Below are 19,154 nucleotides of genomic sequence, written 5' to 3'. Positions count from 1 at the left end.
AATAAAGACAACCTTAAAAAATAGTGAACACAGAACTGGGTCTAAACTTTCAAACAAAAAGGGCCATTACCCTTGCCCTTCCTACAATACAATAAACCCCTCTATTTTACTTTTCTTTGCTCCTTACACATTTGTTATCACATCTCACCAATTCCTTGATACAAGACTTAACAGCATACTCTGTGTCTTACTGTAAAGCACCTACAGCCAAAAAATCATAATGGAGAATTTCTTGCTGAAGTAAATGCTGCTTACTGCAACACCATGCAATCCATATGTGCACATACACTAGTACACAAGCCATACACAAGAGATGACCCTTTCTTTTCTTTACAAGGTAGACACCCTCCCAGCAGCTGTCCACCTTTGACTAAAAAGTCTTACCGCTTGATACGTTCAGTTTGATATGGGTAACACAACCTTTATTCCTGGTGATTCCTTCCATTGTATTTAACAGGGAAAAAATAGCCCAAAGCTCTCATGCTTATTTGCTACCTTTTAGAGAATCAGTATTACCATCTCTCCACTTAAAGCATCTCCGCATCACCCTTAAACTGCAGACCCGTGCTCTCACATCTTCCACTATGGCATACTAACTCATCCCCCGAAAGACTACTTTTCTCCAATCTTTATACACCACTCCATAATCCGAATGCTCAATTTTACTAGCATTTTCTTCTACTCCATTCCCACCTTCTGTGGCAAAAATCCACAGAATAACCTCCCTTCTTGCACATCACCTTGCTTTCTTTAAAGTCAGAAGATCATCTCAGACAGAAATCTTTCACAATTTTACAGTAATAATTTTTCAATGTTGTGGTGTGCTAATCTGTTTTGAGCCAGGCTTAAGAAATATTAAACTCCCTTCCTGTTAGGAGAGCATGTCCAGGTGCACAAGATGGTGGAGACACTGGTCAGTGTACTCTCCCACACACAGGTCATGGCTTTGGTTGGTGCTCCTCTTCCCTGGCACCAGTAATCTGCTTTAGTTCAGCTCTTCCACTCTTTATCCCTATTTACACCCTGCCTTTCGAAGGCAGGAGGACTGACAGGAGAGTTTGTCCACAGCAGTAAAAGGGATCTGTACTCATTCTTACTGGAACCAATGCACTTCATTCCTGCCTTTAGGCAATCTTATTTCCCCTTGGACTTCACTGCCCCACATAGCTAAACTACATAGCTAACTACATATATCCTTAACTTATTTTCCAGAGGTCTACTTCAATTCTCCTTACCTGCCTATTCCCCCCTCATCTCAATCTCTACATTTCTTAGTTAGCAGTACTTGTTTGCACACCATTTCCTTTTCTAATGTTATGTTGCAACCCGCCTTATACTTCTGTTATACACACTCTGACCCTGCCTTGGTTGTTAGCTTGCCTTTTAATTTTCCCCCACTACTATGGGCTTGTTTTGCCTATTCATTTTCCCCCACTACTATGGGCTTGTTTTGCCTGTTCAACACTCCCAAGCACCAACAGCTTATTCCTTGCAAGAGCTCTTTTGACACCAGGATACTTATTTCCACTTATTCTTGTATGGGCATTTCCCAACCCCCAATGATGCACACATTAAGTAGCAACTTATACCCAAACCCCCATCCCCCAAACAGCATATTTCTTTACACAAAAGAATTTATCCTGGCACTGTGTTCAATTAAATACTAATGCAGACCACTTTGACTATCTACTGCACCTGAAAGGGGGGGGCTATACATAGGCACACAGACTTTGATGGTCACTCGTCCCTTTCTAACATACATAAAGCAGACCTGGCATTTCGTTTAGATGCTCATGATGGATATCAGCACCACGAAATACAAATGACCTGATTAACAGACAGACCTTACACACAGATGCTTACATCTCAGCTTACTAAAAAATGGCAGTCTAGCTTGCACATGCCCAGTACTTATACACTTGTGCAAGTCCATGGATAGCTTCTTAAAAGGTACACGCACTGAGCTACACTGACCAAAGGTAGAGTTGCTCCCTTAATTGCTTTTATCACACACTCCCCTTGCAGTGTGCTGAAATCAGCAGTTGCCTCTTAATTAGGGAAAATGTTAGAGGAGGAGGTAAGACAAGACTTCCCACTTTTTACCCTTCAGCATCTCCAACTGTTCTTAATCCTACACCACTTTGGATATGGACAATACTCTGGCAAAAGATAATTCTTAAACATTCTTTGTTTTCGACATTTGGGTATTTGGTTATTTTATATGCCTGAGCTTCAAGGCTTTACAGTTCAGGCTTGCACCAGTGCAATATACTTGGGCCGCCACATTCTGCTTTTCAACTTGGGAACCAAGCCCAATAACTTACTCCTCCCCACAAAAATTATTCTACCCATTACATCTGAAGTGTTAACATTTTTTACTGCTGCCCTACGACATCTGTGTTCCATACAGAATGTCCACTAAAGCAGAGCAGAAGTTAACACAGATGTCTCAAGACTTTCCCTATTCTGTGTTTATAACAGCACTTACACGCAGTTTTAAAATATCAGCCTCCAAGTTGTGAGCTCCTTTACCAATGTTTTAAGAACTGTTGCCCTGCATTTGAATGGTTGATCCTAAGCACCTCCCTGTAGTACCTTTCACAGCCAATGTTCCATACTTCCTCTCAAGTAGCTCTCTTCATACTTTCTAGCCTCCTGCAGTTTTACTGCTAGCCTAAGCTTCTTTGATCTACAACCCTTGCTCAGTTTTTGAACATTACAGAGAAGTCACCTTTATTGACTACAATTGGTGCAACACATTATGTGTTGCTGAAGGAGATCTCCTGCCTGACTTTGCATATCATGTCCCTTATCACATCCCTTTCCATTTGGATAGTCCAGACTTACTGCATTATGAAGTATCCAGGCAGTCTCCAACCTTTTTCCATTACGTGAACCATGTCCCCTGTCCAGGCTTATATCATTCTTTCCACTTCCCATAAGAGAATCCACCCCACTATCAGCTCTTCACCTTTTCCTTCGTTTCTGGACAAGACCTTCTCAATTGTTTGCTTTCACAAGTAGGAAGTTCATTGTTTAAATTCAAAGGCTTTTTGCGCCATGCTGCAATTCTGGGTAATTGTCACTCAAGATAACCCAATCCTCCCCCATACGTACAAAACGAGGGAACACCCTATCATTTGGGATGCATTTTTTGTTCTACAGTATTCCCCACATTTTCCTCATTTAAAATACTAAGGGTGGTGCAGCTTGCTAGATTACATTACCGTTTTACTGGAGCTGCTCCTCAATATTCGTAGGATCACAGGAGGATACTAGGCTAATGGCCATGGGGCTCATATTGCTACCAAACTACACCATATGATAGGATGCTATCAATGCTCAAGCAAAAGGTCTAGCTTTTGCACTGCAGCATTTCACTACAACCTCAGGATAGTATCAGTTTGAGACATGGGTGGTACAAAGGGCAGCACTCGCACACTAGACAGTACAACAGACTATGAAGTAGGCCAGACATCTCTACACAACCCAAAAGTAGATACACTTCCAATTTTTAAATCATGATTTTAGTGCTCATGTCTACACTAGTAGAGATATTGGCAAAGGTGTGACCAAAGTGCTGCAAGTCTACAGTAAAAGCATTAGACAGAGGCTTAAGCAGCGGTGGCATTAGTGTTCCCAAACAGGAAAAAAATAGAGAGGTTAATGAAGACAGACATTTGAGAAGTTGGAAACAAGAGCCAAAGTGTAAGGGCTACTGATCAGAATTTTGAAAATATAAAAAACAGGTACTGTTGTTTTTTCACCACTTGTTTTGTCACTGACAAAAGATAATTTCAAGGACTAACTGGTAAGATACTCAAAAACTATTTGGTCTTGCAGACCAGGTGTATTTTTTTTTTTTTTTTTTTTTTTTATTACAGACTTAAACCAGAAACTGTAGGATAACCCCCTCTCAAAAGTCCCCAGTTTCTAAGGGCACTTTAGAACTACACAAGGCTCAATTCATGCACCAGGTTACACATCAAAAAGTGTAAAGGAAGATTATGACGTGGGGGGTAATGCAATAGAAACTAGGAGCTTGGATTGAACCAAATGCAGAAACTAAACCAGTGAGAGGACAGAGAAAACAATAAAATCTTTAAGTATACTTGGTAGCAAGGGTGCAGAAAATAGGAAAAAGCTTTTAAGTTAGCAAATGAACCAATATAGGAGCGGCAAACAAGATGAAAAAGACCGAAAGTGAAAGTCTTGGAATGTAGTTTACAGACAAAAAGAAATCCGCTCTGGTAGGGTTTTCAGAAGTAAAAGGAGAAACAAGATTAGCATAAAAACTACTCCACCTCCATGACAACCACAAATTAAAAGCAGATAAGGTTAAGAAATGAACCTTGCAAATGCCTTAAGAGTCCAGAAGAGGCAGGATTTTTGAATGAATTTGCACAGAAAATTGTATACCCCCACAGACTTGTAGCAAAACACAAGTGGTAATAAAGAATGGGTAATCACATTTTGGGGAATGTTAAATTGGAATTTTTTTTACATTAGGCTCTTAAGAGCTACACATTTCCCACATTAAAATACCAATGTAAATAATCCCAGTACAAGATTACAATTCAACAATCACCACAACAGAGAGATAAAGCCCCGTCTACGCCAACAGTCTACCACAGTTCAATATAATGGCAGCAATAAAAGGTGACTGGGGGAGGGGGGTTTTCAAGCTCACATGTCCAACACCCATCAAAAGCTACTTCAACAAATTCTTAGTTAAAAATAGTACGCACTATATTAACCCTGTTTGTACCTAGGGAGTAAACATCTTCAAATGAAGTTCTACCAGCCCACAAAAACAGCTTTGCATTACTGACTGCCTTAAAATGTAGGACTCTAAACTCAAAGTCCGATAGCTTGCAATTATTCTGCTTCAACCTCCCAAAGTTCTTGGATAATGCATGCACACAAAAATGAAAGCAGAACACAGACCTTTAAAGAAAGCAGTCCACTCTGTGTGTAAGAAAACAAGCTTAGCATGATCTTTCCAGAACCACTTTTCTGAATACAAAAGATTATTCCAACAGTTGAAGTAAACAGAGATATTACAGTTACAAGACCCACAGTAGAAGTTTGATTTAAATCAAAGCCCACTGAAGGCCACATGGAAAAGTTAACTGGATAGCTTAAGAGCAGAGTGGACCAATGGCATTCGACTAAGAAGTTTAAATAGCACAGATTCCAAGAAACATGGCATTAATAGGACAAAACAGGCACCACCACCAGCAATACTAAAAATAAACTCAAAGTGCAGTTGTGTAAAATCTTACAATGGTAGATGTCTTTGCTTTCACTGCTGCAGTACACCTTACCAATGGGGATTCCCTGCCGTGAAGCCATCAATCCGGCCAGTTTACAAAAGTCTACCACTGCTTTAAGATATGCTGAAAGTCACCTGCCTACGCAGCCTTTGAAATCCAAGTGGAAACAGTTTGCTTGGAAACAGCCGGACCTAGGATGAAAAACAGGTCAGACTGAGCAGTCTATGCACATCTATGGTATGCAGCACCCTCTCATTGTCAAGATTCCGGAGGGGGAAAAAAAAAAAAGCAGGCAAATTAATAGACTGATTAAGTGACAACTCAAACCACCTTGGGCATGAAAGGAGGATTAGTAGGCAAGGATACCCTATCACAAAATATCAAAAAAGTGGACAAGCCATAAGGGCTTGCAACTCTGACACCAGTCTGGCAGAAGTAAGAGCCAAAACAGGCTCAAAGGAGCCAGACTCAACTTTTCCAGAATAAAAATTAAGATCGGGGGGGGGCTTCCTGGGAAGTCTACTATTAAGAACACCTTTAAGAAACGGATTAGCCTCAAATCTAGAAGCTAATGGAGGAGTTAAAGGTAGACAAGCAGAAAAAAATGGATGAATGCAACAGACTGGCAGTTAAAACAACGTTCAGACTGGCAGCAAAGAAGTTCTCAGGATGGTACTCCTGAACATTCTTTATGCTCTACCTTACACGAGAAGTGCACAGGTGACATTCAGAGTTCCTTAAAAAAAAAAAAAATACAGGACTTTTGCAAACTGGCCAGAGAGCTTCACAGCAGGGAATCCCATTAGTAAGGAATACCGCAGCAGTGAATATATACTGCGGCGGTGGTGCTGCAGTAGCATTGTCACCTCACAGTAAGACACTCTCCGGTTAGATTCTTAACTAGAGCGTCTTCTGCATGGAGACACGCGTGAATGGGCATATCTTCGTTGAAGGTTGTGCATCAGGGCTGGCAACTCGGCACGTAAAAATCTGCCAATCATTAGCAGACTGGAGTTCCGCTGTGGCGACCCCTAACTGGGAAAAAGCCAAAAGACGCAACTGCAGCAGTGAGTTTAAGGACATCAAAAGAGACTAAAGTGCATCTATGACATAAGCAAGACACCATGCAATACTGCCATAAGAGAAGCTACAGTGTGACCACATAATACAACACTGCCGCTCCTGGAAAAGCTATTTGCAATGCATAAAAAGATGTGAATAAACAGACAGTTACCACCAGCTTTGCAGGGAACCTCCAAGTGCATTGCGGGCAGGGATCCAGTACCAAGTGAGACTGCCAGAACAAAAAAATAATGCCTACTATATTCCAATAACCAGGCACTAATCAAGACAAAAGTTGTACACAAAAGCAAAGTGCATCAAAATGGCATACAAAATCCCAATAGAATAAGGTGGCTTAGGTTTATTTAATTCGAAAATATTTTAGAGCTACACCATTAAAAATGTAGCAACAAAATCAGATGGTTGCAATTCAAGAGTGGAAACGGATGATGAAGCAAGGGGAAGTTTAAGAAAGCAGGATTTTGGGTGCAGATCCTTACGAGAATAACCAAGCAAAAAATTACATTCAGAAGTAACAGAAAATATTCCAAGAACTAAGCCAATACAAAAACATAAAAAAGGAGGTTATTGCCAAAAGGGATGACTGCAAGCAGTGCTATAGAAAAAACAGACAAGAGGGGACTGGAATTCACTGGAAAAGCCTGTCAAAAAGTAACCATGACATTGAGAGCAAGTCATTCAAGCAGGAAAGGTAATAGCAGGATGAGGCCAATACATCTGGGTTGCCTTCCCTACTAGGCAATGATCTCAGGACTACAGGGCAAAGAGAAAGTTAAGTTATAGGGAGATTAAGTGAAATATCTGCTCTCAATTTTTAGCCGAATCTAGAACAGAATGAATGGGGGGTGGGGTTACAAAAGGCTTAAGATCTTTGCTTGGAAGAGTTTCCATAGATCTTTCTTTTCCAGCCCGAGCAGTCAAATTATTCCCCTCAGGCAGACAGCAAAATGGAAAAAAAAAAAAGACAACTGGGAACATACTTTTGCAAGTATAGTTAAGATGGCAAATTTTAAACAATCCCTACAGGAGTACTCCATCGGAAATACTGGGCGATACAATAATAAACCCTTCCTTACAGCCATTCTATTTTCGAATGGCAGTTGGTCAGGAATGGGCTAGTCAAAAGGCAGTTTTCCAGGAGGCAAAATGCCAAACCAGACATGGAATATGCTACAGCGAATGGGTAGTGTACTCAGATTACTTTACTTCAGACTTGTGAGTGGAGATCGCAGTTCGGTGAGGAGCAGGGAATTAACCCACTTCCTCACTGTAGTGCAATCTTGGAGTTGGTATATATAATTCACAGTGGGTGCGTGGGGGGTGCAGGGAGGGTTGCCCCCCTGCAATAGTGAATTAAATGTGCTGTACAATGTAACAGAACGCTAGGATGCATAACATGGGTGAATTACATCATCTCCTATGTCAAATGCATCAAACTATGGGTGTTGACATTCAGGCTTAGACTTAGCCGCTTTTTTTGAGGAACCATATTTGGCATTTCAGGTAGACATTGTGACCGGTTGGCCAATGAAATTTCAAAAATACAACAGTAAACAGTAAGGAAATTACTCAAAGCTGGTGTGCAAAATCTCAATTGCCTAGACATAGTAAGACCTTGAGTTTCAATTCTGTTGGCTGCCAAAAAAAAAAAGTTAATGGAAAATGTACCTAATATTACAAGAGAATACTGTTGAGAGTGAACATTAGCAAAGGGAAAGAAAAAACTGCACAGAAGTAAACGGAAACAACATATGCAGAATAATGTTCAGGAGGAAATTAGGTTGAAGGGAAGGCAGGAATTCAGCCATTCTGTAATGTTGACTTTTGACAGTAACAAAGAACCTGCAATGTACATTATATTTAAATCTGTTAATGTCCGCCTATGCCTTTGGTATCAATTTAATAAAGGTGGTTATCATTAGCAAATGTTTTAAAACAGCAAGTGCACAATAATTAGGCTTGCTGATAAAGCTGCAATGCCATACAACACATACAAAATCAAAGAGAGGAAAAAATGGAATGCCCAAGTCTCTAAGTTAAGCACATTTGTGTCAACTATCCTGACATTACTAAACAAAAACTGCATAGAACATTTTTGCTTTCCAAACCAGTGACAAAATGTTTCCCCAAGAATCACAAGTAAAGGATACCCCAAACTACTAAAATTATATAAATTGACTGCAAGCTGTGCAAGGCAATGATTCTACAGCCTCAGCTGTGAATAACTAAAACCCGGAAGCAGTGTTACCACTACATTGAGTGTTTTTACAAAGCCAGTTGAGAGATTAAATCCAGCAACCCCAAAACATTCAAATTCACCACTGGTTTGCACTTTATTCAAACCCTTTAAGTCACACAACGGAGGCAGATACTCAACAGGTGTCCCTCTACACATCAATTGGCTTGAATACGACCCCAAACCAAGCCTTATGGCCTATGTCTTGTCAGAAAGGATTCTTTGGATCAGTGCACCTGCCCAGTTAAGCAAAATAATAAAAAGTTCCACATAAGCATGAAGGCAGGCATAGCAGGGCTAAACTGTTGGCCGCCACTGCCAATTCGCTGATTAAGTTTACCTAGAAAGCATATAAATAATGAGCTCCATTACACTATACAGATTACTTCCTTGACACAATTTTCACTAGACTGTGGAAAACTTTAAACTGGCTACTTAAAGAACTGTTAAACAGTAACAAATTAGGACCAGGTCAAGATCATTTTCACCATACCCTTCCTAGGCTGTGGCTTGCTGTTGCTGCTTACTAATATGCTGGGACACTTCAATTACACCTTACCAAAACCACTGCCCATTTAATACTTTCAATTACACCTTACCAAAACCACTGCCCATTTAATACTTTCAACCACACCACTGTGGAGGTCTAACCACTTGAACATCACTAATGCATATTTAAAACGGGGACAGATGCAGTGTTTCCTACAATACCCAAATTACACATGCCATTTTAATTCATTAAAGGATATATTACTGGAGGAAAAACAAAGTTAGATTTACTATTAACACTAAATGATTAACATTTTTAAGTATGGCAGATCTTAAAACATTGTGCGTTTTAATAGTTGCTATTATACATGTTTACTTCAGTAAACAGACAGTTCACTTACCAGATACCCAGTTGCCAAAGACTACAAGACAAGACACCCGAAAAAACGGCGTTTCATGCTAGGTAACAGCTTGGCCATCCTGTTGAACTTTGCACTACCACAGGGGTAAAGGGCATTCTCAGAGTTGGTATATTTAGTTGGGGGGGGGGGGGGTTAGTTTTACTTTAATTTTCATTGGTATGACCAAGCAGTTACTTACCTCTCGTGAATGGTCAGTCTTGTCTGGGGCAACTGGGTATCCGGTAAGTAAGCTGTCAGTCTACTGAAATAGACCCATCTACACCTATACGTAGACACCTGTATACCTATATCCATATCTGGAGAGAGATCTACTGAAGTAGACACTAGATAAAAAGTATACGCACCCCTGTTAAAATGCCAGGTTTTTGGGATATAAAAAAAATAAGACCACAATAAATCACTTAGCTTTTCCCACCTTTAAATGGGACCTATAACATGTACAATTGAAAAACAAATCTGTTGGGAGGAAAATTAAATAGCTGGTTGCATCACTGTGCACACCCTTAAACACTTTGAAGCACCTTTTAATTACAACATTCAGTCTTCTTGGGTAGGAGTCTACCAGCATGGCAGATCTTGACTTGGCAATATTTACACACTCTTCCTTGCAAAATCCATCAGACTGCAGGAGCACCTAGTCTTCAGGTCAACCCACAGATTCTATTGGATTTAGGTCTGGGCTCTGGCTGGGCCATTCCAAAAGTTTAATTTTCTTTTGGCAAAGCCATTCTTTTGTTGATTTGGACGTATACTTGGGATCACTGTTGTGCTGAAAAGTGAAACCTCTTTTCATCTTCGGCTTTCTAGCAGACGCCTGAAGATTTTGGCCCAAAGTAACTGGTATTTGGAACAGGTAATTCACCCCACCTTGACTAAGGCCCCAGTTCCAGCCGAAGAAAAGCAACCCGAAAACTTGAAATTACCACCACCACCACCTTGCTTCACCATGGGGGTGGTGTTATTTTGGCGATGCCGAGTGATGTTTTTGCGCCAAACGTACCTTTTGGAATTGTGGCTAAAAAGTTTGACCTTGGCCTCAGGACCATAAACACATTTTCCCCACATGCTCTTTGGAGATTTATGTAATGTTTTGCAAATTTTAAGTTGACCTGGATGTTTTTCCGTGCAAAAAAAAAAAAAAAAAAAAAAAAAGGGTCTTCTGCCTTGCAACCCTACCCCACAGCCCAGACACATGGAGAATATGGGAGATTATCACATGTAGTACACAACCAGTACTTCATGCAGCTCCTTCAGTATTGCTCTAGGTCTCTTGGCAGCCTCCCTGGCCAGTTTTCATCTAGGTCTTTTCCATCAATTTTGAAGGGATGTCCAGTTCTTTACATCAGTTGTACCATATTTTCTCCACTTTTTGATGACTGTCTTTATTGTGTTCCATGGTATAAATCATCATCATCGCCACAGCAGATCCTGTTTCCACTTCTTCCGGTCCTCTACATCTTGCTCTGTCACACCAACCACCAGCATGTCCTCTCTCACCACATCCATAAACCTTATCTTTATCTTAGGCCTTCCTCTTTTCCCCATTACCTGGTAGCTTCATCCTTAGCATCTTTTTCCCCAATATACTCTGTATCCCTCCTCAGCACATGTCCAAACCAATGTAATAGTGCCTCTCTGGCTTTGTCTCCAAACCTTCCAACCTGGGCTGACCCTCTTAATATACTTTCTTAATCCTGTCCACCCTCGTAACACCCAGTGCAAATCTTAACATCTTTAATTCTGCCACATCCAGCTCAAACTCCTGCCTTTTTGTCAATGCCACTGTCTCCGACCCATATAACATAGCTGGTCTCACTACCCTCTTGTAGTCCTTCCCCTTTCACTCTTACAGGTACTCGTCTGTCACAAATCACTCCTGACACTCCTCCATCCTGCCTGCCTGTACTTTCCTTCACCTCTCTTCCACACTCACCGCTAATCTGAACTATTGACCCAAAGTATTTAAACTCATCCACCTTCGCCACCTCTACTCCTTGCATCCTCACCATTCCTCTATCCTCTCATTCACACACAATGTCTTAGTCCTGCTGACCTTCATTCCTCTTCTCTCTAGAGCATATCTCCATCTCTCCAGGGTCTTCTCCACCTGTTCCCTACACTCACTACAGAATCACGTCATCTGCAAACATCATAGTCCACGGAGACTCCTGTCTGATCTCATCTGGCAACCTGTCCCATCACCATTGCAAATAAGAAAGGGCTCAGAGCAGATCCTTGATGTAACCGCACCTCCACCTTAAAACACATCCGTCACTCCCACCGCAGACCTCATCGCTGTCACACCACCCTCGTACATATCCTGTACCACTCTTGCATACTTTTGACACTCCTGACTTCCTCATACAATACCACAACTCCTCTCTAGGTACCCTGTCATATGCTTTCTCTAAGTCTACAAAAACACAATGCAATTCCTTCCGACATTCTCTATACTTCTCCATCAACACTGAGTAAAGATCACATCTGTAGTGCTCTTTCCTGGCATGAAACCATACTGCTGATCACTAATCATCACGTCCCTTCTTAACCTTGCTTCAACTACTCTTTCCCATAACTTCATGCTGTGACTGCTCAATTTAATACCTCTGTAGTTACTACAGCTCTGCACATCACCCTTATTCTTAAAACAAAATCGGTACCAAAACACTTCCTCAGGCATCCTCTCACTTTCCAAGATTTCATTAAACAACCCGATTAAAAACTCCACTGCCACTTCACCTAAACACCTCCATGCTTCCACAGGTATGTCATCTGGGCCAGCCTTCCCATTCTTCACTCTTCATATCCTTACTTCCTCCTTGCCAATCCATTGTACTTCATGATTCACTATCCCTACATCATCCAACCTTCTTCTCCCTCCCATTCTCTTCATTCACCAACTCCTCAAAGTACTTTCCATCTCCTCAAGACACTCTCCTCGCTTGCACGTTTCCCTCATTATCCTTCATCACCCACACCTGCTGCACATCTTTCCTAGCTCAGTCCCTCTGTCTAGCAAATAGATACAGGTCCTTTTCTCCCTCCTTAGTGTCCAACCTTTCATACAACTCTTCACATGCCTTATCCTTCAATACCTCTCTGACATGCATCCAATCTCTTTGTATTCCTGTCTACTTTCTTCATCTCTGACAATCCAACTTCTTCTTTGCCAACCTCTTTCTCGGTGTACTCTCCTGTACTTCCTCATTCCACCACGTCTCCTTGTCATCCTTCCTCTGTCCAGATGTGATACTAAGCACCCTTCTAGCTGTCTCCCTTACTAGCTCTGCTGTAGTTACCCAGCTAGTTGGTAACTTCACTGCCACCCAGTGCCTGCCTTAACTCCTGCCTCAACTCATCCCTGAACTCCACTTCACAATTACCCTTTTCCAATTTCCACCATTTGATCCTTGGTGCTGCCCTCACACTCCTCTTCTTGATCAACGTCATCCTACAAACCACTATCCTATGCTGCCCAACTACACTTTCTCCGGTCACCACTTTACAGTCTCCAATCTCCTTCAAACTGGCCCTCCTACACAAGATATAATCAATCTGTGTGCATCTTCCTCCACTCTTGTATGTCACCCTATGCTCCTCCCTCGTTAAAATTCACCACAGCCATGTCCATCCTTTTCGCAAAATCCACTACCATCTGACCTTCTGCATTCCTTTAACACCATACCTACACATCACTTCCTCATCCCCTCTGTTCCCTTCACCAACATGCCCATTGAAATCTGCTCCAATCACCACTCTTACCCTTGGGTACAGTCATCACCACTTCATCCAATTCACTCCAAAATTTCTCTCTCATCCATTGCACACCCAACTTGGGGAGCATACGCACTAACAACATTCATCATTACACCATCAATTTCCAGCTTCATAAACATCACTATCCGACACTCTTCACCTCCACAACACTCAGCATACTGTTCCTTCAGAATAACTCCTATGCCATTTCTCCTCCCATCCACACAATAAAACAATTTGAACCCACATCCGATACACCCAGCCTTACTCCCCTTCCATCTGGTCTCTTGCACACACAATACACTAACCTTCCTTCTGTCCATCATATCAGCTAGCTCTCTCCCTATACCAGTCATACTGCCAACATTCAAAGTTCCGACCCTCACTACCAATGCTGTGGAAATTATTTTGTACCCTTCTCCTGACTGATACTTTCAACAATGAGATCCCTTTGATGCTTTGTAAACTCTAAACCGTGTTTTTTGCTATAGCAGGCAACTGAGTAAATGTCAGGAAAATCCTAGTAGGACAGCTGAACTTTATTTGGGGTTAATCAGTCTCTGGTGGCAGGTGTGTATCCAAGACTGAATGCAGTAATTAAATCAAGTGCTCCTTCAAAGTATTACTTAGAGTGTGCACACTTATACAACCAGCTTATTTATATATTTTTTTCTACCAACAAATGTGTTTTTCAGTTGAATTGTACAGGTTATAGGCCACATTAAAGGTGAAAAACATTCTGAAATTATCTGTGGTCTTTAATACATCACAAAAACTTGCCATTTAAACAGGGGTGTGTGTACACTTGTCATATGCACTGTATGTACACATACACAAAACCTGTGTGTAAATACATTAGATACATACACACACAAAACACTAACTAGGCTATTATTCACTACTACTTTGCCAAAATATGTCTATCTGTACTCTGAATAGCCAATATGATGTGGTTCACATCCACATGATGAGGAAGGACACTCATGCAAAATTAGGTATTTACAGAAATCACTTGAATAAAGTTAAAGAAAAGACTTGCAAATATACCTATCTGAACGCAATTTCTAAGGTATGTGTTATTGGACAGTAAAAAGGTCCGCTCGCCAGTTTGTAGACCGCTACCAGTCCAATCAGAGTTGTAAAGTTGACTTGTGTGTTACCCAGTACAAGAATGGCCTTACATATTTCACTGGTAAAACACTGGTCTAAAAGGTAAACAGCGACAGGGCAGTACTGGTGATGCGCACACTTACATTACTGTTTTCCTTGCTTTCGCAGGGGGGCACACCCCCTGCACCCCCCCATACTTCAATGTACCAACTCAGAGACAGCACTACACTGAGGAAGAGTAAACAGACTGCACAATGCTCCAGTCACAGACAAACTACTGGATAGATAAAGTGTGTTACAAGGCTAGACAAGCACAAACACACGAATATAGACAAAGTTGTGCAATACTATTTTGAAACCACCTTACTTCAGAAAGAAACCAATGTATGCATGATGTCAGTGGAAAATCTGCATGGTAGGCCAATCAGTTAAATACCCCATCACAGGCATTAGTCATGTCAATCACTCTGGCCACACCCATCCTGCACAAAACAGCCGGTGATCAAGTACACAACACAAAACCCTGGGGTGCATCCGATTAAGACCCATGTACATTTGTAAGTTACAGACTAGGACCTGCTTCTACACTCCTCCAATTCAGCTACCAAATGCATGCAAGTTTTAGTTCTTTTCAGGACCAACCACCAAAAACCACGTTTTTACAACCACAGACATCCCCTTTCCTACAGGCTTTACTTACTGTAAACTGTACACATTTGTGACAGATTGTACACCCAGCATTTTACACATTAAATCTCTGGAAAATGGTGACTGTGAATATGCAGGAATTAGAGACAACAAAATCTGGGTGTTCAAAGTACTCTTCAATCTTCCCAAAATCCACTCCAACAGAAAGCATATGACTCTCACTTTTGTTTAGGAAAAGCTTACTGGCACTTAAGTCTGTCCATTACGTTTGAACAAAAAAGCCCACATAGATTTAAGATGCCTGCAGACCTGCATTTCACCCTCAATGTCTGCCAGCAACAAGTGGTCCAAGATTCACAGCCATCTAATAAAAGGGAAACGTGGAAACTGTCAAAACATTTTTGTTTACTCATTTCTCCAAGTATTAAATTAAAAGAAATAAAAAGGTAGCGATAACCAAGTCAGTAACCCAGCTCTAACCTCCAGGCTGCCCATATTATTCTTTAAGACAACTGCAACAAAACACACACACACACACACACGACGGACCATCACGGTGTTAAAGATGTTATCTAAAATGTAAGTTACAAATAAAGTGATTCATATTCCAACCTCACAAACCCAGTTAAGTATATTTTCATTTGCCCACAAGTGCACGATTTTGACAATATGAAGTTTCCCCAATTACTTAAGTATCTGCCACTAGGTCTTTCCACAAAGCACTAATAAGCAACTTTCAAGACACCCACAGCCCTAACTAATGGAGCTACTTCAAAAGACGACCAGGACCAGCAGAACACAAACATTGAATGTGTGATGTTGGCAAGTACCCGTTTAAAATCACTCTTATGGTGGAGGAAGCTTTTACCGTCTTGACCCACCAGACGTGCAGTAGCAAGGTTTGTCCAAACCCCACCAAAACACACAAAACCAGGTGATTTACTAAATGCATGAACACACTAATCCGCGTGAATATTCATCCTCCTAGCATGCGACAAGCAGATTTACTGTATTGTATAATGGATTTCACCAATTTTAACATTTCACATACTGCAACATCACTGTTGTTGTGGTGGTTGTAAATGTTTTAAGTGAGAGGGTGGTGTCCTTAAAAGCTTTTCAACAGAACCCAGTCATGTCAATTTCTGTAATAAAATTAGATAATGTGAAGATACTTTAAGGTTACAAAAATATGGTACAAACCACTTGCATACAACCACATTAAACTTAATGCACCGACTACCATGGAGATGATCAGACACACTTGATTGTGTTTTAAACAACACTTATGACTCTTCACAGACACCTCAGTTGTATGAATTTGTTTCCTGGCCAAAAATATCATCCCTAACCACAACATACGATCTCATGAACACTCAGAAATCATTGTGCGTTAACCAGCAAGCAATGTATGCATGATGTCACAGACATATCTGCATGACATGCCAATCATACATCATTTGCATACTACAGACATTAAGCTTATCATGCTAGCCACGCCCATTCATGCACAAAATGACCAGTGGACTAAAGACAGTAAAAACAAAACTGTGGAGGCAACATACCAAGCAGAAATGTGTATGCGAAATACAGAAAACAATTTAACAAGACTTAAGTGTAGAGAAAGAAAAACCTACACAGACCATCACTTGGCAAGGGGAAAGAGCTAGAGTATTTACAGGAGATCACTTTCACCAAGCATAACTTCATAGCCACACGTGAGACAAAAACGGGTGGAAAGACCCACACCTTTGAACAGATATCCTTTAAAATCACCCCAGTCCACCGATTTCAGTATAAAAAAAAAAATCAAATTTCAACCGTGAAAAAATGACCATAAAACTAAATAAAAGCTGACAGCCACTTTTGAACAGATGCCCTTAAATTTCAGTATATAATCAAATGTCAACTGGAAAAATGAACACGAATAAACTAAAGCCAATTAAAAGCTGACAGCCATCTGCAAAGCCACGTGTCACAATGAAAAATCCCTCATGGGAAGGAACCTATCCGTATCTATCTGAACATACGTGTTGCTAGCAGCTCTTACAAGTCTAAAGCTAAGCACACACCAGATTCTTTGCCATCGGGCACTACAATGCAGCATCGGAGAATACCGTGGCACGCAAAAAGCAAAAACAGGGAACGGGTGTTGAACATACCAATCAATCAGAAAACAAACCCCAAGGAGCAACTTCATACAAGGGGAAAAAATGCTTCCCATAACGCAAACTTTGCCAAACTTCACAAAGATACCCAACACAGCACTGCAGAGACAAGCGTCCTAAGTCTCTCAGAAAGAGTTCATAAAAAGTTTCACAGCCAATCCCAAAAACTTACCCCCACACTTTAAAAGCGTTACATCTAGCCAGTCTGTACGAAACATAACATTTCTAAATTTTAGATTCATAACGCAAGTGCCCTTCCTACCAAAAAAGAACTGAAAGCTTACCTGCGAGATGCCAGATTCGAACTCATCTGGCTTTTCGCCGTTAGGCTTCACAATCTTCGCACTAGAACTAAACATGGCCTATCTGTAAATAAAAATAAGGAAAATATTACAAGTAACATTAATATACCTACCGCACACTAACCCACAATCTGAATTATAAAGCTTAGCTACAGAACAACACAAAGCCCGACTATTATTCCACTGAAACTTCACATACAAGCAAGATATCCCGATTTACTGCCCTTCTACCCAACCATTAACACAATCATAGCTTTCTCGACGTGTATCTGTCAGAAAGTTTAAGCCATTTACAAACCTAAACATTCCTGCAGATCATTCACAAAGTTTGAAAAAAATAAACAAAATAGGTACAATGAGAAGAAAACCACAAGCAGTTAGCATAATAGTCCTCATTTCAAAACTTTGCTTACACAGCTAAGCACACTTACATGCGTGATGCTCAGTGTTCCAATACAAAGCCCATCATACACCATAAACATAATCACAAAAACGGTATTTGCATGTAAAGTAAATAATGACAAAAATAAAACACTTGCATATAGACCCCTTACTATGGCGCACAACTTTTAATTTACACCAATAAGAAACTGCTTAATTCTACTAGTAGTACACCGTTAGAAACATTAAGCACTACTACCTATGAAATTTTCTTCATTTAACTAAATACAAATCTAGACAAAATACACCATTAGAAAATAACATCTGCACATGGGCCCCAAACATTTACACCATCTTCTACAGCTAAAACTAATGACTGCATAATCAGCGACAACCATCCAGCATCAAAATTATATGAATCTAAACAATCCAAAAGTTAAACAAAAAACATAACTAAAATCGTGATCAGAAAAACTTATTTTCGTAAGTATTTTTTATAATACTAAACAGAAAAAGCAAACTAAAGCAAATTACCGTGGCTGAAGACGGCCTAGAAAGAGAAAGAATTCTCGCGAGGTTACGTTAAGAACTTGTTCCGCAACTAAGGAATGCCGGGAAGTTATACTTTTAACCGGAGTAACAACTGCTATGTAAAATATGTAGTATTTATTTTGAATCGCGTTATTGTGAATGTCAGCTTATTATAAATATTTGTAAATATTCTAATTATGCTGCTTTGATTGCTAATGGGTGTTTTCAGTTGTATTTTGATCCTTCCTACTCTACACTGTCACTTTTTGGTGATTGATTCCTCTTCAGAATGTCGGGAATTATATAAAACATAGTGCATCGTATTCCAAATTCCATTATTTCTTATTTCCTACTGACTTTGGTATTTACAACAGTTTCCCTACAAGTGATAATTTTGTACTGGAACATAGTATTCTGTGTCGTTGCCTCTTATTTTTACAAAAATACAAAGACATATCTGTTAATTTACTTGTGCATTTGTAGTTGGGTAGGGTTACAGTCTTCTGGGTAATCTCCAAGTGTAGTGCCTCACAAGATGCGCAGTAGCAAAACACGCCTCCAGCCCTGTGTTGGCAGCAGCAGTATGTGTGCGCACTGGACGTTAATTAATATTCAGCATCTGTGCCGAAAACAACCCAACCCTCAGGGACATAAAAGAAAATGTTTTATACATAAAACTAAAATGCTTGCAGTAAGTCACATTTCAGTCAGGCAGAGTTCATACCATTTCTCTAAACGATAGTATTATATTT

General features: G+C 40.5%; 1 protein-coding gene across 1 annotated transcript in view; it reads right to left on the bottom strand.

Annotated features, from left to right (window-relative positions):
- The window catches only part of RPS7 (ribosomal protein S7), a 254,090-nt gene extending 235,625 nt beyond the window's left edge, over nt 1–18,465 (bottom strand). Inside the window, exons 1-2 of the mRNA XM_044070449.1 lie at nt 18,406–18,465; nt 17,473–17,554 (exon numbers count right to left, since the gene is read on the bottom strand). Coding sequence (XP_043926384.1) covers nt 17,473–17,547 — 75 coding nt within the window. The 5' untranslated portion in view covers nt 17,548–17,554; nt 18,406–18,465. The remainder of the gene's footprint in view (nt 1–17,472; nt 17,555–18,405) is intronic.
- Nucleotides 18,466–19,154: the final 689 nt, after the last annotated feature.

This window comes from Protopterus annectens, chromosome 1.part0, assembly GCF_019279795.1.
Source record: "Protopterus annectens isolate FY-2018-M chromosome 1.part0, PAN1.0, whole genome shotgun sequence".
Lineage (NCBI taxonomy): Eukaryota > Metazoa > Chordata > Ceratodontiformes > Protopteridae > Protopterus > Protopterus annectens.
Note: the sequence above shows the minus strand (reverse complement) of the source record. Positions and strands in the feature narration are given on the sequence as shown.